At 32.8% G+C, this 25278-nt stretch overlaps 1 protein-coding gene across 1 annotated transcript in view; it reads left to right on the forward strand.

Moving 5' to 3' along the window:
* The window catches only part of LOC142329883 (monocyte to macrophage differentiation factor), a 132119-nt gene that overhangs the window by 12993 nt on the left and 93848 nt on the right, over positions 1-25278 (forward strand). Inside the window, exon 2 of the mRNA XM_075374780.1 lies at positions 16066-16153. Within this exon, the coding sequence (XP_075230895.1) occupies positions 16066-16153 (88 nt within the window). The remainder of the gene's footprint in view (positions 1-16065; positions 16154-25278) is intronic.

A 25278-nucleotide genomic window follows, 5' to 3' on the forward strand; every position in this document is an offset into this window, starting at 1 on the left:
GCGAAGGGATTTAAGTACCAATTTTTTGCTAATTTTAAACTTTATCAAAGCGATTACCAAATATTAATGAGATTCGTGTATCCGAACTTGAGATATAAATTTTTATATAAAAATAACAAAATGGTGGTCAGGGGGAGAACGAAGGAGAAATTGCCATTTTTCTAAGGATACGTTTTGTTTAGTTTTACAAGTAGAATCCGAAAAAGTATAGCCAGCCACCATTTTAGAAACAGTCAGTATGTATGTATATATATACATACATACATACATACTGACATGCTGACATACTGATAGATATATATATATATATATATATATATATATCAGTATATAATGTTATAACATATATAACATTAAAAATTTTTGTTGGTAGAATTTAGTAAGCGCTGTACTGCCTAAGTTAAAATCAAGGTCATTAAAACGGATGTCGTTTTGGAGCGTTGCCTTAATTGATAGACTCATTCTTATAAACAAATTACTTGAAGTAACGTTTCTACTCATGAGCAAATATTAAATTTTAATCTTATTCCTTTGTTTATCTTTGTCCTTTCAGGCTGAAGAAGACATTTTGTATAAAGAAATCAGTGTACATTTCTATAAATGGAGTTAGGATATTAAACTTTTAGAAATGTATTTAGGATCGAATTTCAAAAATACGATCTATAAACGGATTGTATGAATCTATCGAATTTCTTGTTTGTCCTTCACTTTCTTTTTGTTTAATTTCTTTTTTTAAATAATTTCGGATTTAAAAAACTGGAAGTACTAATTCGCTCAAATCAGTTTTATCTTGCTAAGTATGTTTCAAAGGAAACTCCTGAAATACTATATCTGGCTCCAGGATGTATGGAAGTTTAAGAATATTTGTATAGGTGGTTTCAAATTTTTTAACCAAAATCTAGCTTCTATTATAACTATCGCAAAATATGCAAAAACTACTAAATTCATCCATAATTTAATTTTTATCTATTTTGAGGTGCACGACATTTTGATTGCAATCGACTGGACCAAAAGTGTCCAAAAAAAGCCCAAAATCCAAAAGATTTAGATTTTGGAATTTTTCTTAACTGCTGTAATAAGCCCTCACGGAGAGCTTTTTAACGATATATCATAAGTGGTACTTATTTTTATTGGTTCCAGAATTATAGCCCAATAAAACTTTAATAATGAAATATTTGGATCTTATAAGGGGAAGGCACATCGGCGAGAATCCGACTTCATTTCCTTTTTTTTAACTTTTTTTTAATTTAAATATATTGATTTATTAATAATTATTAACCTGCGATTGTAAAAAAATGTTTTACGATAAATAGTAATTCAATAATAACAAAAAAAAAAAAATGTAAAAAAAGATATAAAAAAAAATTTATAAAAAATATAAATGTATAAAATATATATGTAGTTTAATAGGCGTACAAGGAAGTCATGTGGTGTCCACATCAGATTTTTAAGTTTTGTTCTCAAGCAGACTTATTTTTAAAAATAATTTAAAATGATTTAAATAAATTATAAATAATCTGTGAAAAACTTTTTTTATTCTAATCCTCCCAAGTTCAAAAAGTTTTCTTTTTGTCGGACGAACGTTTGTGCGTATGTATGTTAGCCTGTATTTGGTCTTATTACTCTGGACTCTGTTGACCCTCTTCAAACTTGAAGACAAATACTTCCTACGGGTAGAAAAATGTATTAGATTTTTGCAAAAACTGGAAAAAGGAGTGGGGGTGTTATGGCCTTCAAACCACTATAAATCTTTTCCCATCCCATTTCAATGTTCTTTGGTAACTAGAAATATGTTTTTAATTTTAAAAAAAATTAAATCGATCTCGCAAGTTACACATTGCTTTCAAAATGTAAAAATCTTAATTTTTTTAGTTCTTGTATTTTTTTTTTTTAATAAAAAAATAGCTAAAAATTTCTCACCCCTTCTAGAGAATTACAATTTTGTTTATTTAGAATTATGGTTCTATCTTTGTATTTTTAAAACGATTTTAAAAAGTTAATCTTTAAATTTATTATCATCATTTAGGGATTATTTTCTTAATAATGAATTGCTGACGTTTTTTACAAACACTTCCATATTTTCTTACCGAAAAAAAAACATTTAAAAAGTTAATCGTCTACTGTTCCGTAACAGCAAAACATATTCCCGGGCTGGGTACAATAATTTCATTGTCCAGTGATAAATACAGGGTGATTCAAAGAAACGGGAAATTTTGAAAGTTGTGTTGGTAGCCGTGGACGATTGGTACCACTTGATAAGTGGCGCCAGCCTCTCTAACCTAACCTGCCATTTAGTTGTCATGGATCCTTGGAGCGGTGCGCAACGTGCATTTGCTATCAAAGCGTTTTACAAAAACAATGACAGTGTGGAGGGAGCGCGTAGAGAATTTCGCCGTCATTTTAATCTGGGACGGCACGACCGTGTTCCATCAGCATATGCAATTAAAACATGGATATCTAATTTTGAGGAAACCGGTTCGGCAATGAAAAAGAAGCCTCCAGGCCGTGAGCGAACCGTCCGTACACCACAGAATGTTCAAGCTTTACAAGATGCTGTCACACGAAGTCCACATCGGTCAATCCGTCGTCTCAGCATCTTTACAATTGCGTAGTTCAAGTGTTCGAAGAATGTTAGTGAAGGACTTGCAATACCATCCATATAAGTTGCAGATCGTCCAGGAACTGAAACCGATGCAGATGTGCGAGCACAATTCTGTAATGTAATATAATGCTTCAGAAGATAAATGATAACGAAGAGTTTGTTCACGAACTGTGGATGTCAGACGAAGCGCATTTCCCGCTCAGTGGATTTGTTAACAAGCAAAATTTCAGATACTGGGCGCAAGAAAATCCTACGCAGCTACACCAGCGTCCGTTGCACAGCCAGAAAGTGCGTGTGGTATGTCATCTTACGGTGTTATAGGCCCTTATTTTTTTGACGATGACAACGGTCTTGCGATTACAGTGACGTCGGCTCGTTACGTAGCCGTGCTTGAAACCTTTGTTGTGGAACAACAAAAGAGATTTCCACCGATTCTTAACACAGCCTGGTTTCAACAAGACGGAGCAACGTCACATACTGCACAAATATCGATGACAGCTGTACGCCGATTGTTTGGAAAACGTGTCATTTCACGAAATGGTGACATTAGATGGCCTCCCAGATCGCCTGATCTCTCAGCTTGCGATTACTTTTTGTGGGGTCACCTTAAAAGCAAAGTGTTCCACAGTACCTGCTACAACGGAAGAACTGAAGGCAAAGATCCGAGAAGCAATTGCGGAAATTCCAGTTGAGATGTTACGTCAAACCATGAACAATTTAACGAAGAGACTTCGTGAGTGTTTACGTAGAAGAGGAGGTCACCTGGAAGATGTCATCTTTAAAAAATAAACTAAAATGTATGTATCCTAAAATGGCAACATTTGTACAATTACATGAAATAAAATTCATTTTCTAAAAAAAAATTATCATTAACGTTATTTAATTTTTTAAATTTCCCGTTTCTGTGAAACACCTGTATATTAGGAATTATTTAAAAATATATAATCATTTATTTCAAAAGGATTATTTTATCTTCATGTTTACGCTATCGCGGTGTGTATGTACACTATAATTCTACACCATACATGAGCATACTAGAGAATCTAAAGAAAAAGTCTAGTAATTAAATTTTATTTACTTATTTTACCAATATGATTTTAATTTTACAAACGATTAAAATTTTTAATTTCAGTTTAAAACTATCTATTAATATAAAAAAATATCGTTTTGATATTATAACGCAGTATTGAAATAACGATATTTTATTCTTTTATCGAGTCATGAAAAATTGAATGACGTAAAAAAAAAAATTAATTAACTTAAAATTAAATATATTTCATGTTAGTTTTATAATTGTCCAAATTTTAGTCCCAGGGTTCAGTTTAATCTCAGCATTTCATCTCGTCCACAGGATTAGAGAAAAGGGTTTGGATCGATGGTTAATCCTTTTGACTTACTGTCCACGAGAAATCAAAAAACCACCGTTTGTATTTACTAATAAATACCACTTTGACATATTAACGATTTATCAAAGTAATATACAGGGGGGTCCCACGAAGAATAGGAGAAACTTTCAGGACATGCTCTACTGATGTAGCCAAAACAAAAAATGTAGGGGTGTTCCCAACCCATGAAGGAATGTCTCTACCGTTACCTGACGGTGGAGACATTCATAATGACGGACGTTAAGTCGACCCAATTTTAAACACATGACGACCACTGTTATATTTTACATACTTTACATATGACAACCAAGTCTTAGTTTTATTAAGAACATAATATAAATTTTAAGTTCCTGATTATGGAATTCTATTCCGAAAGCGCTTGAACGCATAAAAAAATTGTTTGTGAGTTTTTTAATTATAATTAAACACAGATAAGCTCTGGTGAGGGTCGAAACGATAACTAGAAATTTAAAAAAAATCATCCAATACCAATTTCTAAGATAAATAGATTACGAGAAACCCTCGTAAAAAAAGAAGTTTAAATTTAAGCCAAACATAACCTACGCTTATCTAATTAACGTTAAATATACTAATTATATATGTTATTCTCCAACATTGGAGGCGATTAATAAAATTCACCGCATTTATAAAAAAAATTCAATCGAATTTTCCGCATTTTATAAATTGAAAGGGCCAATCAGGATATATAAAATATGTTAACTGCATGGATGAACGATTACGATACAAATAAATGGTCAGATGGTTTGGCCTTTATTCAGTTTTTTTATAAAATTATTTTTATTCAACTTTCACCGCCAGTGCGTGCTGAATGCGGTGATATTGATTACCGCCTCCAATTTTGGAAAATAACATGTATTATTTGTTTATTTAACGTTAATTACACGAGCGTTGATTTTGTTTGACTTAAATTTAAACTTCTTCTTTTACGAAGGTTTCTCGTAATCTATTTACCTAGAGATTGGTATTAGGTGATTTTTTTTTTTAATTTATGATTATCGTTTTGACCCCTACCAGAACTTATCTCTGGTGTTTGTCGACATATACCGGCGAAGGTCGGATTGTATAATAATATAAGGAAATATTTCGGGCTTTCACCAACGTATATTTATTTTGTGTCTACAATCATCGGAGAATATTGGCATTTTCTAATCTCGGTCTTTCACGATAACATACATTTTTTCGAATCACCCACTTTGGGTTACATTGGATCAATTGTTTTTTATTTGTTTCGGTTGCTTTCTGTTTTATCCAGAATTCTTAATTTGTTTCTGTGGTGCTTTTTTCCTTTTTCCTGAAATTTTCGCCCGTTTTTTGTAATCTGTGATTTTTATCTTTTAGTATTTCTCTGACGTAGGTTTTGTTTTCAATTATTTCATCTGTAATATTTCATTCATAAGACTTCTTGGATTCGTTTGAACTATTTGCTCTTAGTTTTTCTATTTTTGAAGAATTTAAATATTTGTTTCGTAAATCTATTATTATTCATTCTAAAAATGTGACTATAAACACTGATTCTCCTTTTTCTTAAGGTGTTTTTCAATTGTTAAAAAAATATTGGTTGTACTATTCAATTACCAAAAACAGTACATCATACACTGCTTTTCAAATCGTGAAGTGGTGCTCATACATCCAGTGAGATTTTTTAATCATCCAATATTTTCAGTATTGTGTGAATTAACAGGCCAGATAAATGAAACCGAACCTTGTCTACTTTTTCTATTAAATACAGCATCGGGTTTGTTTGTTCATCTCACATTGTTTTTGAGAAGCCAGTGGCAATAATTAAGACGTTGCAGTTTGTGTTATGTTAAAATGTTACAAGATACGATTTCAAATTTAAAGCATGAAGAATCTTACGGGGCAGGACTTGTATTTTATACAACTTTATTGTGTGTAATAACTTACTTATAGATTTTTTCGGACTGGTAGAAACTCTGCTTTGAATATCGGCTACTGGCTCGAAGATGGCCTATTTCGTTTTGGGCTTGAAACCGATCCCTTTGTAAGTCATTTTTTAACCAAATCGTGTATGCTGATTTTTCCTAGAAAACTGGTATTGGGAAATTTTCCGCGGATATTTCATGCGTTTCTTGAAAGGAACCGGAATGCACATTATCAACCCTTTCCTCGACAGGATAAGGCATTTAGAAAAACACGACTGCAAAGAACGAAACTGTATTAATGCACTGAAACATGAACACTTTATAACTGACAGCAGATGAAAGTAGTAACATATATAATCAATAGTGGCGCTAGTAGTAGCAGAGTTAAAAGTGATACTCAAATAACTGCGTTTGGGCCGGTTCAGTCCGGACCTTTTAAGCGGCTCGCTTGTACGTCGGTTTAAGAGTGAATTTTTGTCTATGAAATTATCTCAAGAACCCACTCTCTCTTTTTCTTTCCCTGCTCGGATTTTTCTTTTTGGTTTCAGTAGGAGGAGGAAATAGCTCTTCCAGCCACCGCAGGCTCGCTCTGACGGCAAGTGCGGGGCTCTCACCCACTAAAAAATCTCCCCCTCTATTCGCGCAGGGGCTGATCCGTATGGTATGCACACAGCTCCTGCGCGATCATCCGAGCGCTCTTATTGCCACCTTGGGATAGCCCAGGCAGCGTCCCGAGGGGCCATTGACGGACAACGGCTCTGTAGAGCAACGGCTATTCTGCCTCCGATTGACTACCTTCTTCCGGCTTGCCTTCTTCGTTCTTCTGCTGTCTTAGATCTATCTAATTATGGTAGTTACCGCAGCCGCTATTCTACTCCAGGAAACCCTGTCCCTTAACATTATTCTGATGATGTTATCTACATTTACTGTATCTTGCTCAATATATCGGCCCTAAAGCCCCTCCACCTTATACACGAGAATATTACATGATCAGCGGTGTCCCGCTCACCACAGTCATCGCAGGTCCCTGTTTTTCTCCTGTTCATTCTATGTAAATAGTTTCGAAAGCACCCATGTCCTGAGAGGAACTGGGTGAATTCATGACTGATGTTCCCATGCTTCCTCTCCGGCCAGCTCTTCATATCGCGGATGAGCCTTTGTGTCCATCTTCCTGCCTCCTCCTGTTTGTTATTCCAGGCTCTGAACATCGCATCAACAGCCGTTTTCCTGCCACATCTTATTGCGATGGAATGTCTCATTTTCGCCAGCAGATCTATTGGAGGCATTCCGGCTGTTACTGCCGCCGCTTCTGTACTTATGGTCTTGTATCCGGCGATAATCCTTACATTAAGTCTTCTCTGCTGACTCAGTAATCTTGCTGTTGCGGGCTCTGTCCAGGCAGGCACTCAGATATTCACCCCATTAAGCACCATGGAGGCGTATACTCCAGCCAGTATCTTCCTCTTCGCAGTTCGGGGACCGCCCTGGTTGCTCATCAACCTCGTCAATGCCTGGACAACCCTCTCGCCCTTGAATTTACTTCACGTATAGATACGTATTCAATTTTTATGATACTTGCTGAAGATTATTATGCTTTCAGATTAAAATTAGAGATAACTTTGATAGACGTGTTTGATCAAGATGCTTTCCCTTTTTTTTGAAGAATGCTCCTTGTGAAGTCCGTATAACTATAAAATATAGCCGTATATATTAGTATAATAATAATATTATTAACGGTAGCTTAATTTATTTTTCTTTTATTCAACGATTGCTGTTCGTAATTGATGATATACAGTAGTCTGTTTATGAATGAAAATGCAGTTGTTTGTATAAACAACAGTAGTAGTAAACAATTAACGTGTTCAATTTTAAATCGGTCTTTTGTTGCTGACTTCTTTATAATTTATATTGAACAGTTAATAGTACTCCAATCGTCTACGCCAATAATAATAAATACCATATTTTAAAAGTTAATTTCGTATATCTATAAATAAAACAGAATGTACGGTCTGAAAATATATTTAGTGAATACTTTTGTGTATGTCGGTTCCAAATAGATGCTTCTTTTTTCAACCCCTACCTGCCTATTCAAGGCTAGTGTTCCCTTCACCTCTCTCCAACCCAAAAAGCAAATGCAACAACAACCTTCACTAGAGTTCTATTACTATTATCACTTTGGCTGTCACATTTTCTCGTTCCCTAGTGCTATGTATTGATTTATTCCCTGTTTACACTGGACTGGTGTCCAATTCTGTAACGAATACGTAATATGTCAGTCTCAATAATGCTTATTATATATTTATTTAATTTTTTTTTTTGCTATTGATAAATCTTTTGTTATACTAGATTATAATAATCATAGTTATTTTATTTTTGTGATAGACGAAGCTTAATCGCGGGTTTATATCTATAAACGAACACGACCACGTATATAAATATAAGAGAATCAAACCCATATAATTTATCTTGTCATATGATGAATTTATTTGAATTAATTAATCTAATAATTTTATGTTGGAAAATACATATAGTCTAATATTTTTATTTTTAAATAATTCCCTTAAGCGTGGCTATAAGGGAAAAATATAGCGATCGACAAAATTTTCGGGTTTTCGCAAATGTCGACGTTTCAAGATCTCCTTCGTTCATAAAACGCAAAAAAGTTACAGAAATTTTCGGAAGATTATATACGTACGTGTGTTGACCTGTATTTTTATTCGGACTGGTTCAACATAAATTCTTCAAAAGTTAATAAAAACTGTCAATATATGAGGCATTGATTGCATTAAATTTTAGACAAAATTAAAAAAAGAGTAATAAGTACTTTTTGCCATTTTGAATTTTTTTTTTTGCATTGTGTTCATAGAAAATTGAGATTTAGTATGTGAAAGTAAGCTTAATTAAAATTCCTAATTATAAATTCCAGTTGAACCACTTTGTATGACGGTTTTATCTTCAAACTTATACTCGTATTTAGATTACAATCGCTAAACAAATTTTAAAAAATTTCAATAAAAAAATTTGGGCCAAATTTGACCCTCTTAGCAGAGGGTCAATTGGGAATTAGGAATGGGGATATTCAAATTATTTCTAAACGCGTTTTGCCTCATTTTTTGGAAATATGTTGACCGAAAAAACTTTAATTTGGCACAAATATTTTGCTACATGTACGAACTTTGATCTGATTTTTTCCTCCCATCAGATAAGAAGGCATTCAAGGCCCCCGATTTCTCAGTATCTATTTTTTTAACTCTTCTTAAATAAGACTTTAATTTTAAAGATTGAAAATCCAACTGTATGTAGGCGACATGGAAGCTTTTTTAAAAGATTATTATATAGGACTCGATTAAGAATTTAAAGGTTTCTTATAATTTTTATACTTAAATTGATTTTCAAGTTGTGGCTATTACTAAAAGTGTTACTAGACTTTGTTATCGAGCAAGAAGATCAAATGAGGCCCCAATGTTTTAATTAAATGTTAATTATTTATTTTTTTAGCATTTGTATTCTAAATACATTATAAGTTTTAAGATAAAAACATCATTCAATCAATCAAAGGATGAACTGGTACTCACAATTTTTACTTCCTTGTACGAAATAAAGGAAGTATTGTGATCGCGAAAAATTTCAGTTTTCAGATTTCCACGGAAATATCCATTTTGACCATCCCTGAATCCATTTTGACTAGTTTCGGCGTGACGTCTGTCTGTACATACGTACGTATCTCACATAACTTAAAAACGATTAGCCATAGGATGTTGAAATTTTGGATTTAGGACTGTTGTAACATATAGTTGTGCATCTTCCCTTTTGATTGCAATCGGCTGAACCAAAAGTGTCCAAAAAGAGCTCAAAATCCAAAAAAATCTGGATTTTTTACTTTTTCTTAACTGCAGTAATAAGCCCTCATTGATAGAATTTCAATAGTACCTATTTTCATTGGTTCCAGAGTTATAGCCAAATTAAATTTTAATTAATGAAACATTTGGATCTTGTAAAGGGAAGGCACATCGGTTCGAATCAGTCTTCATCTCATTTTTTTAAATTTAAATATATTAATTTATTAATAATTATTAACGTTTGATTATAAAATGTTTACAATAAATAATAATCCAATAAAAAAAAATTTATGTACTTTTCATTAAAAAAAAAAATGTATATATAATTTAAAATGCGTACAAGTAAGTCATGTGGTGTTCACATCAGATTTGGTGAAACATCTGATTATTCGTTTTTGTTTTAATTTTGTTACTGGTTACATCATTCTTTTTTCCTGTTTAGCCTCCGGGAATTACCGATCAAGTATTAGTTGAGAGGATGAATGAGGATGATATATATGAGTGTAAATGAAGTGTAGTCTTGTACAGTCTCATTTCGGCCATTTCTGAGATTTGTGGTTAATTGAAACCAACCACCAATGAACACCGGTATCCACGATCTAGTTTCCAAATCTGTCTAAAAGTAACTGCCTTTACTATGACTTGAACGCTGGAACTCTCTACTTCCAAATCAGCTGACTTTGGAAGACGCGTTTACCACTAGACCAACCCGGTGGGTTTGATGGTTACATCATAATTAGCCTAATTATGGTAAGCCTTACCATACATCCGGGATTGGCCCAGACAATCCTGCATTTTTGTTCTGTCCGGGGTTTGAGAATTATATAACTGGCGAGGATTTTTTTATACGTTCATTTTCGTTAAATTGATTTGAATACTAGATCGTGGATACCGGTGTTCTTTGGTGGTTGGGTTTCAATTAACCACACATCTTAGGAATGGTCGAACTGAGAATGTACATGACTACACTTCATTTACACTCATACATATCATCCTCTGATGTATTATCTGAAAGGTAATTACCGGAAGCTAAAGAGGAAAAAGAAAATACCTATATGTTCGACATCGCGTTTTTAAACGTTCTCTTACAGCCGTGCATCTCTCAGCTGACCTTGGAGCAAGCGCTGACGTTGATTTAGACGGAGGCGTGCTACCGGTCTCGGGTCAACTTCTGACTTAGTCATTCGGCAACACAACAGTGGCAATGTGTTTATGTTGTTTTCGTGTGTGAAGTAACTCGCCTACACGTTTTTGATCATTTTATCGCTATTCGTTTTTTGTCTCATCGTTTAGCAATCGGAAAAAGAAAATGTGTGTTTAATGTTAACCTGCAACAGGAATACAAATTTTTGAAATTGTGTAATTACAATAACAATGAACGTGTTTATTGTATACTGTATACTGCAGAATTTTTTCTTTCATATACTACTCGTTTCGCCACAACCTTTTACTTAGTCATTTGGCAAAACAACAGGGGCAATGTTTTTATGTTGTTTTCATGTGTGAAGTAACACGTCCACACATTTTTGATCATTTTATCTCTATTTGTTTTTTGTCTCATCGTTTAGCAACTGGCAAAGGAAAATGTGTGTTTAATGTTAACCTGCAACAGGAATACATATCTTTGAAATTGTGTAATGACAGTAACAATGAATGTGTTTATTGCCACACTATGTATTGCAGAATTTTCTGTTGCATATAAAGGAAAGGGTGATGTTGAAGACCACGTGTAAAAGCTAAACATAGGAATACTGTTAATGCTACTGCTTCAGCAAACATAAGAGATTTTTTTAAAACTAAAGATGGAAATAACAGTAACTGAAATCTGGAGTGTGCTGCTAAAGAAGCTACATTTTCATACCACACTGCTAGACACAAACTCAGTTTCAAAACATTAGGCTGCATATCTAAACTGGTTAAAAAGTTATATGACCAAAAGTTTTCATCTGCTAGAACCAAAACCGAGGCAACTATTGTTAACGTTATTTCGCCATTTATGTTTGATAATGTGTTGATTGTGTAACAGTAGTAATGGATAGCTCAAATGAAGTGAAGTAAAACTTGTTCCGATTGTTGTAAGATATTTCAGTCTGGAGGAGAAAATTCAAGTTAAACTTTTATATTCGATGAGTCAGGTGAAACTGTTCAAACTTTGACTCAGTATCTTTTTCAGTGTATGAAAAAATACAGACTTGAAGAAAAGTTGATTTGTTATGCTGCTGATAACATTAACAGTAACTTTGGTGGTCTGAAGAGAAAGGGGAATGAAAATGTGTCCAGAAAAGTTCAAAGTGATTTAGATAGACCTATTTTAGGAATTGGTTGTTCAGCCCACATTGTACAGAATTCAGTACAAACAGCATTTGATTCTCCTCCTGGACATAGAAGTTATTGTTACAGAGATTTATAAATATTTTCACATATATACAGTAAGAGTAATGAAATTTAAGAGTTCTGTGAATTTGTGGAAACAGATTACAAAAAAGTATTATCTCACAGCAGCACAAGATTCCTTAGTTTGTTACTTGCAATAGAAAGAATTCTTTCCATTTTTTATGGCCTAAAATCATACTTCGTATCTTGTGACAAATGCCCAAAATTATTACTTAATTTTTTTGAAAATCTAGAAAGTGAACTGTTTTTGAAATTTTTATATGGTACTCTACAATTATTTAATAATCTATTACTGAAACTGGAAGCTAATTCTATCACAGCAACAAAAGCATTTCAAACATATTCTGAATTAATTTGTCAACTTCAGGAAAGAAAACCCAAAAATTTATGCCATCTTCTGTAAAGAATTGCTATGCACTGTAAAAGAAAATAATGATTTTCAGAAACAAAAATTTTATTAAGCTTAGACAATTTTTATAATTCTAGTATCCAATACTTAGAGTTGTGGAGAACCAGTTTTGATGAAATTAGTAAGTTTCAGTGGATAAATTTACGAGCTGAAATGGCCTAGTCTGATTTAGAAGAGTGTGCACAAGTTTGTTGTGCACAAACGAAATTATAAAAGATTCCATAAATATTGATGACCTATTTGATGAATGTTCATTGTTGAATCAGGTAATTCAAAACCAAAAATAATATTGCAGAGAAGTAGAAAGCAATTTTTTTAAGGCGTTTCAAAAGACTGATAATATTTCATGTTACAATATTTCTAAAACGGTTGAGTTTGCGACGTCTTTGCCTGCGACATCTGCCCCAGTTGAGTTTTTTCAATTACGGGAAACATTTGGTCTGCAGAAAGGGATAGACTTTCAGTATCTACTCTTAAACATCTGCTAAATGTCAAAATTAATTCTGAACTTTCTTGTGAATTTTATGATGTAATTAAAACAAACCATTTCTGAAAAAAGTCATGTCTAGTGAAAAATAAAGCTGAATAAAGTTTAATGTTTCAGTATACTGTTAAGACTATTAAGTAATTTCAAAAAATATATCCTGGGGTGGACCCAAAAAAAATATGGTAAGCCTAATCATAATAATTTAAAAAAAAAAATAGTATTAGATATAAGAAATATTTATTTAAAGAGTAATAAAGGGTCTTTTTCTCTATCCTAATATTTCAGGTAAGATTGTTTAATTAATAATTGTACAAATATTTGATATTAATAAAAACTAATATTTTAGCAATTGTGTAACTTTCCACTTTATTAAAGAATTGGAGGATCGTATCTCCCTTTCAAATGAAATAAGTTAAATAAAGTTCAGTAAAAAATGTGTGTATGCACAATATCTTCATAGGCGTATATCTTCAATATCTCATAGGCGTACAAGGAAGTCATCTGTTGTCCACATCAGATTTTTGTAAGAATTTTGACATTTTTCTCAATTACTTTTTCAATACTACATTTTTAATCTTTAAAGTAAAAATATAATCTGATCAAAGGGGTCAAATCGATCCGAAACTATAATGAATATTACATTCTTTTTTCGTAGTTCTCTAAATTAATGTATTAAAATTAAATGATTAATATTTAAAAATCCTGTGACTTATTTGAGATAAATCTGTCAAGGGCAAAGCCGGAAAAATTAACGAAACATATTAAGTTTTTAATATTAATTATTATAATTTTTTATATTATACGCGGTAATTACAGCTTATTGTTATGATTCTCTGATTACGTTCATATTTTGTTAGCAAAAATTTTGTTTAACAAAATTTAACTATATGTTAACTTGCGTTTTCCGTTGCAGTCAGTTGAATCGGATTTTTTTTATTTAATGATTTTTAGTCAAGTAATCAGCCTGTAAGTGGCGTCGCACATACAATAACAGTGGCAGTGGCTGTGTTAGTTGAGCCGCCTCGGCGCCTTACACAGTCGCACCCCTTAAAAAATCGAATTACAAAAAAAAAAAGAAAATGGTTTTTAGATATTTTTATGAAGAGTAAAAAGCAAGCCCAAATCGAGTGAATATCTTGTTTAGTATAGTTGAAAATGGGGAAATACGTAATCATTGTTCAAAATGTTTTTACTTTTCTTCGTCCCTTTCAAGGTTGAATTTCATAAAATCTAGAAATCGGTTTTTAGATATTTACATTAAAATTACACACACCTAAAATCAAGTTGATATCTTCATTTGTTACCGAGAAATTAAAAAAATAATAAATTTCATTGTTACTTCATTTTAACCTTTTAAGTTCAGAATTTAAAAAAATCCTTTCGTAGTGTGCACTTACACCGTAACTAGTACATGTATACAAATTTTCATGAATTTATCTATGGTATATTTTGCTGGGCGTTGATTATGGATCACTCACGATATGTTGTTTTATATACATATACCCGAGTATACTAGCAGACCCGTCGCGGTTTCGCCCTCGCTACATGGTTACTTGGATTTCCCGTCGCAGTCGCGGCATTTAGCCGGTCAGGGCTCGTTTCACTCGCTCTTTCCGTCTAGCCATCACCTGGAACCCTCTGTCTTCGTTAAATTCATGCTTGTGAGAATAATAATAATCATAAATAAAAATTAAAGTCTGTTCAATTTATAAAAAATAACAGTGTATTGTAATGTGGTCAGTACAAGACCCGAAACTTTGTGTGATCTGAAGAATGCGGGTTTTAAAATGTTCGGTCTCCATTATAAAAATATTACTTATAAATGTATTTTGCCAGGTTGTTAGCGTTACCCGACAAACACTTGTAGGAGATGATCGTACTTCATTTCTCATGTTTTATTTAATTTTGTAATATTTTATATTCTTTAATAAAGTAATTGGTGGCAGGTGCAGCCAATCATATCATACATACAAACCTACCTCATCAATTTCAATGAAATTTAGATATGCTGTAATAGTGTATCTTAAACCGGCTTCTGAGGCGAGAGTGGTAGCGTCTCAGTCTTTCATCCGGAGGTTCCGGGTTCGAATTCTGATTAGGCATGGCATTTTCACACACTGCAAAATTTTAATTTCATCTTATCCTCTGAAGCAATACCTAACGGTGGTCTCGGAGCTAAAAATAGTAGTGCATCTGAGGTTGTGCATGTGAGAATTAGATGGTTGAGTCTTTGAGTTTCTCCTAATTTAAGGCCAATATCAGACAACATAACCACAATTTGAGATTATATTGACTGTGCAGTGGTGTATTTTATGCAGCAAGTCACATTAGTGACTTGAAACTTGATGCTTGTGTGTAGGGTCTACTCGTCAATCGAACGTATGTAGTGCGTTTTACTGTGAAAACCAGTGCGTTTCTGACTGCGAAATAAGATCGTCGAAAACGAAAGTCAATCTTCTTGTGCAGAACTTCCGAGGTTTTTTTTAAAATTAAATTCTAGTTATGGAATGATAACAGAACACTGATTATTAAATGAGAATAAAGTAAGACCATCCGTGATTTTTTACTGTTACTACGAAGCGAATTTTAATCTTCATATTTATCGACAGAAATAAAGCGGTCAAGTAAAGAAAGAAATGACTTCTTTAGGATTTAATCGTTTCAGTTTTGCAAACTTTGTACGTATATTAGTCTTTTTCTGGGGTCCATCCTTTTCCTGTGTTCTTAATTACTTTCTTCCCTGATTTTCAAAATTGATTCAACGAATATCTGATCCAAAACGATAGATCACTACCGAAAAAAAATGGATCTAGGGTTTCAGAAAACTCATTGTTAATGTAATCATAAACTAGTAAGTAGTTTATCATATTCCATAAACCGTTACTACCGCTACTATAAATCGTTACTTTCTAAATAATAAAAGAACAGTGTTGCTTTTGTAGTGTAAAATATATAAATATGCTCATAAATATATACTGAAATATTTGATTTCTTTATTTTATATAATATTTTAATAATGACTTTTGCTTTAATTTCTGTTTTAAGCATTCAATGGAAAAATGAAAGAGCAAAACCAGATCAAGCTTACGTTCCTACCACTGTAGAACATCTTGCCAATGTTGTTACACACGGGGTAATTATAATTAGATTTATTTAATAAACTATTTTGTAAATTACTGATTTATTTTTAGCCTGTTGTGATTAGTTTTTAGGTCTGTTTGTACGCCACTAGAATTATTACTTTGATTAAGTTTTGATAACCAGGATTTTTAAGTTCATCATCAACCGCGAATCGCTTACAACTCAAAAATCTTTTTTCAATTTCTCAAACAAATGGTAATTAGAAAAAGCTAAGTACGGACTATATAGTGGTTGATCCTAAATTCCCATCCAGATGTTCTCAGTCTTGTCGGACCCACAACATGTGGACGTGCATTATCGTGCAGCAGGACGACGCCGTCGGTCAGACGCCCACGTCGCCGATTTTGAATGGCGCGCCGTAACTTAGTAGAGTTTTGCAGTAGCCTTCTGCATTTTTAGTCGTTTCATGTGGCATGAAATCAATCAGCAGTATGCGAAACCGATCCCAAAATACTATGGCCATCAATTTGCGTTCAAACGGCTGTCGCTTGATCTTTGTCGGTCTGGTTGGTGATTGAGGATGACGCCATTCATTTGACTGCCGTTTTCTCTCTGGCATGTAATACGAAATCCATGTTTTATCGCCGGTAACAATTGAATTAAGGAACTCATCCCCTTTTTTTGTATAGCGCGTCAGAAATTCCAAAGTAGATTCCATTTGGATTTTTTTTGTGACGTTCCGTTATGACGTGCACAAACCTTTCTGAAGCCTACATGGTCATGGACAATACGACCAATAACAGCTTTTGAAATATCAATTAAAAGAAGGGCCAGGTCGGAAAACGTTGAACGACGATCTTTTACGACTTCATCATCGACGCGTTTGAACACGTCCTCGGTGATTATCGAGGGCCTCCCCGAACGTTCTTCATCATGCACATTAATTCTATTATTTTTCAACCTTTCACACAATTGTCGGACGTTTCTTTCGTTCATTACATTATCACCGTACATAGAAACCAACTCTCTATGAATTTCAGCCGGCTTAACGTTTTGAAGGTTTAAAAGACGTATGACTCCACGTCTTACACAGTCGGCGGCAACATCGATTTTCCTATTCATTTTATAACGTAATAACTCATACGTAATTAAAGGTACTACAACTTACTGACAACAATGCAGAATGTATATTACTAGCTTGGCCATGAACGACACAGGTTCGCCAACCTTAAGGAGAGAAATTTCCCAGCGGTCTTTACTTTAGAGATATCCCTCGTAATTTATTAAGCACTTATTTAAAGCGAAAAGCGTCATTTATAATTGCAGAAATCCATGGGAAAACATGTTATATTCATCCTTTTTTTGATATGTGTAATTTCCGAACTCTTCAACTTGCGAAGAAACTATTTCTAAGACATGGTTTTATATTAAAATATAATGAATTTCGCATGTTTCAGGGATAGTAGACGTTAAAAAAATTCATATCCGTATAATATCGAGTAATTTTTTAACATGAGTAAACAATTTTACAAAAAGATGCTTACCTATAAAATTAATAAATTCCGAGAGTGTTAAACTGCAGCCCAGCAGAAACAGCAGCAGTCGTTTGGAATAATAAATGCTTTGCTTTTAAAAACGTATTGCTTAATTCGTGCTTTGTAATTCCGAGAAGTACTACGGAATATTTGTTAAATATTTATTTAGTGTTAACGTAGTTATTTTTACTATAATTATGTTATACTGAATTATTAAAAAAAAAACTTGAAAATTTAAACGCTTATATCAATTTATTAACAATACCTGTACAATCAATCGAGGTATAAATTTAAGCCTAGCATATTTAGTTCACATATTTTAAACAAAAAAGACTCACAGTAAGTGCGTCAGAAGGGCAGATTTCCGGTTTTAACCTTGAAAACTTACCCAAAAATCCAGTTTTTTACTTCTAACTCCTGTACCACGAACCGATTCGCTATAACAGGGTTATATTTTTATTAGGTTTACATCATTCTACCAGGTTTCATCAAAATCGGTTGAAAATTGCGCCCAGTAGAACGAAAAAATCTCAAAATGTATTCAAAAATCCCGTTTTTTGGCTCTAACTTCGGTTCCTGTAAAGTAACCAAAGTAAACCACATGTTTTAAACATTTGGTTCTATGATAGCATCATTATTGATACACAGACCACGCATTACGAGATCGATGTTGTGCCAATAATCGAATCTGAAATTGCGGCTGTCATTCGATTTTTGAATTCGATAAGATTGGAAAATAAGGACGGAACAGATAATATATCTATAATGATGAACCCTCATATAAAAATAATCGATTGGCGTAAAATCCGGGTATCAAAGTGTTCGGACAATTAGTTCATCTTGATAAAACTATCAACCTGGTAAATGTATATTATGGAAATCGAGAACTTTTATGGGAAAATATGGAGTAGCACTGTCTACTTGGAAGTAAAAGAATAATTTTGTGTCATCTATTTCAATCTGTGAAATAATAAAATGTTCTAATGTATACAGAAAAACGAAAACAGTTTCCGTTTATGGTATTTCCAGCAACAAAGAAGGTTATAATTTCTTCCTTACCTTCTGGCGCTACAGCCCGAGATGATCCTCGGCAACCTCAATAATTTATTCTCCTCACCTCTCTCTATCTTTGGCTCTCTCTTCCCATTCTGTCTCCTACATTGCCCTCAAATCCATCAATCACATCATTTCCATCCATTCAGTCTCTGTCTATCCATTTTAATTACAGTCTATATTTTTGCTTTCAATATACTTTGGGCACTGCCCCATCACTCATCCTTGTTACATGTCCCAGCCATTGTAGTTTCTGAGCCTTCAAATACCGTACAGTATCCTACTCCTCAGTTATTCTATGTATAAGGGTTTTAAAAATATTTTGCGCTTACAGAGATATAAAAGTCCTTTTTTGATTACCCTTTAGTTTAGCGTAAGGCTGTTATAGTAAATTTATCTGGCTATTACCACTATGAATTTTTTAAAATGGTGAGCAAAAATTAATTATAACTTTTTTCATGTGTTTATTTTTTTTAATAACTGCAACAATAACAACGTACCGTAATGTCTAGAAATTAGTGGTCAGAATATTTAGAAAGTAGAATATTTTAAATATTTAGGGGAGAATGGATCAGTTGGAACGTACTGCAAAAGCGCGCAATCAAATCCAGAATATAAAAGATGGAACTCGCGTTCCAGTCGACTAAAGACATATAATAAAAAATCACTCTCTTGGAACGCTAAAGATAAACATTATAACGCTGTAGTAAAACCCAGCGGAAACGTAAGCGATGATTAACAGAGAAAAAGTACACAATTAGAAAAGAATATTCCATTAAAAAAAGACTTTCAGAGACAACGAGAAAAATAATAATTAGCTTTTACAGTCATCTCTCCAGAATGAACAAGTTTCTTAAAATAAATATTTGAATTTTCTCAATTCTAGAAAGAGCAAATGGTTTAAATTAGTTCAAGAAGATCTGGTAGAACTAAGCGTAACAAAAGATTGAAAAATGAAAACCAAGTATTTCAGAAGAAACTGAAATGAAAAGCAGACACCAAAATAAGAACAAAAGGAAGCCATATCCAGTACAATAAAAGCTTACTGGCAAAAAAGAAACGAAGCCAGAATGTTGGAGCAACGATAGCGGCTGTAAGTGATAAGTGTTATTTTGTGTACATTGCTGGTGTGCGTGTGTGTGTTTGTGTGAGGAGTGTGGGTGTGATTTTTGTTTGTGATTGTTGCGGGTGTTTCCTTTGCTTTTGTTCTATGTTTTTTTTTTCTTTTCTGATAGAGGTGTATCTGTGTGATGTTTTTGGTTGTTGCTTGTTTCCTCGGGTGTGTTATTGATTGTATGGGTTTTCACGTATGTTAGCGGTGTCCGATTGTGTGTGTGTGTGTGTGCGCGCGTTATAATCCCCCTCCTGAAGTAATGCCACATCAACGGTTTCCAGAAGGGGTGGTTAGCCAGGGGTGGAAGTTTAGCCGGTAGTGCGCAAGCACACATACGCACTTAATACCATCTTGCGGAACCTGTTAACGAGTCTTTAAAGAGTATGGGGTTCCTCCACCCCTTTAAAAAAAAAAGTGGATATTTGGGCGGGAAAATGAATATTTTTATCGACTTTTCGTAGAAAAGTACGGTAATAAATTTTCGGTCACATGGTGAGAGTGGTGGTTGAAAATGAGTTTTCTTTATGTTTTAAGATATGAGATGTACGAAAATACCACTAATTTAAATTGCCGTTTCCTTATATATATATATATATATATATATATATAATATATATATATATATATATATATATATATATATATATATATATAAAACTGTAGTAACTGCGTAATATATATATATATAACTGCGTAACTGTAGTTGTGTATGTGCATGTGAAAGTTTGTTGAAGATTGGTCGAGTCGTTCCTGATTTAGGCTCAATTTAAGGATCAAATTTTATGGCTAGAAAATCTCTGAAACTACCACATAAAGTTCATTGAAATGTAATTATGCTGTAATAGTGTATCTGAAATTGTGCATGTGAACATTTTATGAAAATTTGTTGAATCGTTCTTGAGTTATGCTCAATTTAATTTCGAAAATGTGTAAGCAGACCAAGTTAGAAGCGTGGTACGTTATGATGCTGCAGGTAGAAAGGTTGACTTTTTTATTTGCGGTATCTGTTGTTAGAAATATTAAATAAAACTTTGAAAAAATTATTGTAATATTAAACTATGAAAACTAAATTAAATTAACCAGAATTTGGTCGCACAACTGCGCAAGAGTTTTTTGTTAATTAAGTTCTTTCAATTCCATTTAATCGTGGAAAATAAACAAAACATTACTTGTTCTTAAATTCATATATATTGTAACAAGACCGGTAAGCAGACATGAGTAACGGATTCCTACTAAGAAGAAAATAGTAGAAAATATAATAATGGGAGGAATCCAGAAACTGGCTAAAAGAAACCCATTTAGTAAAGGTAACAGACCCGTTTAACAATCGTCTTTTGTAATATTTCCCACTGACCCAATAAACAGCTGTTGCTCCGTGAGAAGAGTTACCGGACCAAGGTTTGGAATTTCATGGGAAAAGGTGAGAGCGGTCGATCATTCTCACGCTTCGTGTTGGGTCCGATCGGGCAGGTAAAGAGGATAGCAGTATAGATAATCTGGGGAAGACCAATTAAAAATCAGTTCCGAGATGAAGTCTACGATGTGAACTCTGCGAATCGGTCTAAGCGAGACATTATGACGTCAGTCTGCGAGATATCAGTCGTCAGTAGTGTTCTGTAAGGAGGTCAGTGAAGGAGCAAATTTCTAGTTTAGGTTCGACGCAATTACGGTGACGTTACAAGTAATTCCAGTACATGAAAACAATAAATGGATCGGTGAGTTACGGTTAGGCTATAAGCGAAAGAGATAATGTATTAAATTTCATTCATAACTGTTAGAGTAATTTATTTCTAAACAGCAAAGGTATTTGCAGTGAAAGAACCTTATACTTGCCTTATCTATTGTACCATTGTTGTTAATACAAGACCAGTGGTTAAAAGTGTTAAGACTAGCGGTCATGCTAACGTCTTTTGTCAATGGGACTGAATTCTGGTTTTCATTATTTATTACTATTGTTATTATTATTACTGAAATTTATTATTATTATTGCTGTTTTTGTGGTTGTGATAAATACGATCATTATTTGTTTATTTATTGTTGTCATTACTCTAATTATTATTGTGAGTTGTTTATAATTGTCGCTTATTATTATTATTATTGATTTTATCTTGGTTTACTTATGTTCCTAAAATAATGCATTGTAATTATATAAACATTTGCAACTGTCAATCTCTCAATATCCTGAATGGTCTGCGAACAAGCAGCAATATATATATATATATATGTAGGTTGGTGCTGTTATTATTACCATATCTTGTCTATAACATGATCCTTTAATAAAAATCTATATGGCCGGCCAACAATATTTAATAAAATGGCTGTTCATCTGTTTTAAAACAATTAACTACTTGTATTTTCTTTTGTAATAGTATTTTGAATGAAAAACAATGAAAAGGGGGAATCAAAATACATTATTTATTTGAAATAATAATTAAAATTTTAACAAAGAAAAGATTTGTCATTTTGTTAAGCAGATAATAGAGCATATATTTTTACATTTTATTTTACCCGTTTCATGCTAATCGAAAAAGGATCGTTTATTTAGATTTTTATTGCATAGTTCAATAACAATGACAATTCTCTCATTAATAGAAAACTGCCTAAGAAACATAAGACAATTCACAATTTCTACTGTTATTGTAAAACTTCAAAGTGTTCGACAAAAATATAAATCGACTAATATACTAGCTTCGCCCGCGTTATATGGTTAATTGCGTTTCCCGTCGCGATCAGGGAATGTTTAGCCGATCAGAGGGCTCTGCCCCCCTGAACCCTTATGTGTTTATTAAATTTATACTTTTGAGAATAATAATGATAAACAAAAATTAAAGCCTGTTCAATTTATAAAAAATATCAGTGTATCATAATTTCTTCAGAGCAACAGTTTGCTCAGTACAGGACCCGAAACTTTGAAGTGATCTAAAGAATGCGGGTTTCAGAATAGTCGGATTCCATCTTAAAAATAGTAATTATAGTTGGTTACCCGTACGAAGGACGGGTAGAAATATATTTTGCCCGGTTCTTAGCGCTAACCGATAACCACTACAAGATGGCGAACGTGCTTCGTTTCTTATTTTTCTTTTAAATTTTTAAATTATTTTTATTCCATGTTTTTACTTTGAAGTTATGCCGCATAATTTGAAATTGTTATACTAGGTGGCGCTGAAGTTGTAAAAAACGTGTTTTTCGGTTTTTTCACCGGATAAAATTGTTTTTCGTCTGTATTACATTTGGAAAAGTTGTTAATCTCAAAAAAACAGACAAGTTTTATTCAAACAATTTTCTTGTACGACTTAGCATTCCATAGTTATAACGGTTCAATGGCAACGCAGCGGTCCTATTGTTACTGTAGCCGGGGAGATCGGCATTTTTCAGCGACTAGACCGGTTTCGAAAACGTGCCCAATTCACAGGCCAATAATCTTAATAGTAACATTTTCACAAGCTACATCTCCAAAACGGTAAGTCGTACAAGAAAATTGTTTAAATAAAAGTTGTCTATTTTTTTGAGATTAACAATTTTTCCAAATGCAATACAGACGAAAAACAATTTTCCGGTGAAAAAACCGAAGAAACACGTTTTTACAACTTCAGCGCCACCTAGTATTTCAATTTCAAATTATACGGCATAACTTCAAACACATTAATTGTAGAGGAGAATGTCCTCTACATTTTTTGTTTGTAAAACTTTTCTCTGAAACGCATAGATTCAGAGAAAAACGCATTTCAAAAACTTGAGTTTTTCAAAAATCTATGGGGGGGATGTTAAAAATCTGAAGTTAAGCTTCCACCCCTAACATATGGAAAAAACATCAATCGGTAGGTAAGGATTTTCAAATAAAAATACAAATTGACTGTACTGTAACTCAAAAACGATTAGCCAGAATGTTGAAATTTTGTATTTAAGACTGTTGTAATTTCTAGTTGTGCACTTTCCCTTTCTATTTCAATCAACTAGGCCAAAAATGTGTATACAGTCAGACTTCTAAATAATAAAGCGGGGTTTCAATTTTGAATCATTTGGCTTTTGGATTTTTTCTTAAGTGCAGTAATAAGCCCTCGTTGACAGCTTCTCAACGATATATCATAAGTGATACTTATTTTCTTTGGTTCCAGAGTTATAGCCAAATAAAAGTTTATTTAATGAAATATTTTGATCTTACAAGAGGAAGGCACATCGGTTCGAATCCGACTTCATATACATATAAAATTAAAAAAAAAATTTTTTTAATTTAAATCTATTGATTTATTAATAGTTATTAAACCCCTGATTGTAAAAGCATTCTTAAGAGTAAATAATAATTCAATAATAACAATAAAAAAAAATCAAAAGTTAACATTTTGTGTACTTTTCATTTTAAATAAAAAAATGTTTCAATTAGAGGTTAGTAAATTATTAATAAATCAATATATTTAAATTTAAAAAAATATATATATATAAAATGTATATGAAGTCGGATTCAACCGATGTGTATGGTTACGGGTTCGACACGTTCTCACTTACACCACATATCTATTTGACCGACGTGAAACAAAATTAATATATAAACTAATATAAAGTGCTAAGGAATTTCCTAGGGCCATTTTTCTTGAGTGTAATTGAATATTGCGTGTTAGTATTTTGTGATGAAGACACGTAAACAGTTTACTATTCACACACGCAATATGGTTCAAATCGGTGTTCCGAAGCCCGTGCTTTCCCTTGTTAACTACAGTAATTTGGATTTTAGGTGCTTTATACTGATTTAAATTTTTATAGAAAAAGGTCACTGTATTTATTTTCTTTCGGAATTAGAAATAATTTGTTTACGAAAAACAATTTTTACTTCCTTGTACGAAGTAAAGTAAGTATTGTGTCGCGAAAAATTTCGGTCTTCATATTTCAATGGAAATATCCATTTTGAATAGTTTCGGCGTAACGCTTGTACATACGTACGTATGTATCTCGCATAAGTCAAAAACGATTAGCCGCAGGATGTTGAAATTTTGGATTTACCCCAGTTGTAACATCTAGTTGTGCACCTCCCTTTTTGATTCCAATCGAAATTAAAATTAAAATTTTTATTTAATGAAATATTTTGATCTTAAAGGGAAAACGCATCGGTTCCAATCAGACTTCGTTTCCTTTTGTTTGTTTACTTTTTTTTAAATTTAAATATATTGATTTAAGAATTATTAATCCTTGATAATAATAAAAAAAATTGCAATAAACAATAATTCAATAATAATTTAAAAAAATAAAAAAATGATTAGTGAAATAAAATTTTATATAGTTCTAAAAATGTGTAAATGTAATTCAATATGCATTAAATATGTGTATATGTAATAGATTTGGTGAAACATCTGATTATTTAATATTAATTGAAAATTATAATTTAGAATCGTATTATTTTTGGATTTTCTAGTTTAATTTTATATAATTACTCTGGAATTTCTGTTTAATTCTATCTACATTAAAGTTAACTACAGACTGACT

This window comes from Lycorma delicatula, chromosome 9, assembly GCF_047948215.1.
Source record: "Lycorma delicatula isolate Av1 chromosome 9, ASM4794821v1, whole genome shotgun sequence".
Classification (NCBI taxonomy): domain Eukaryota; kingdom Metazoa; phylum Arthropoda; class Insecta; order Hemiptera; family Fulgoridae; genus Lycorma; species Lycorma delicatula.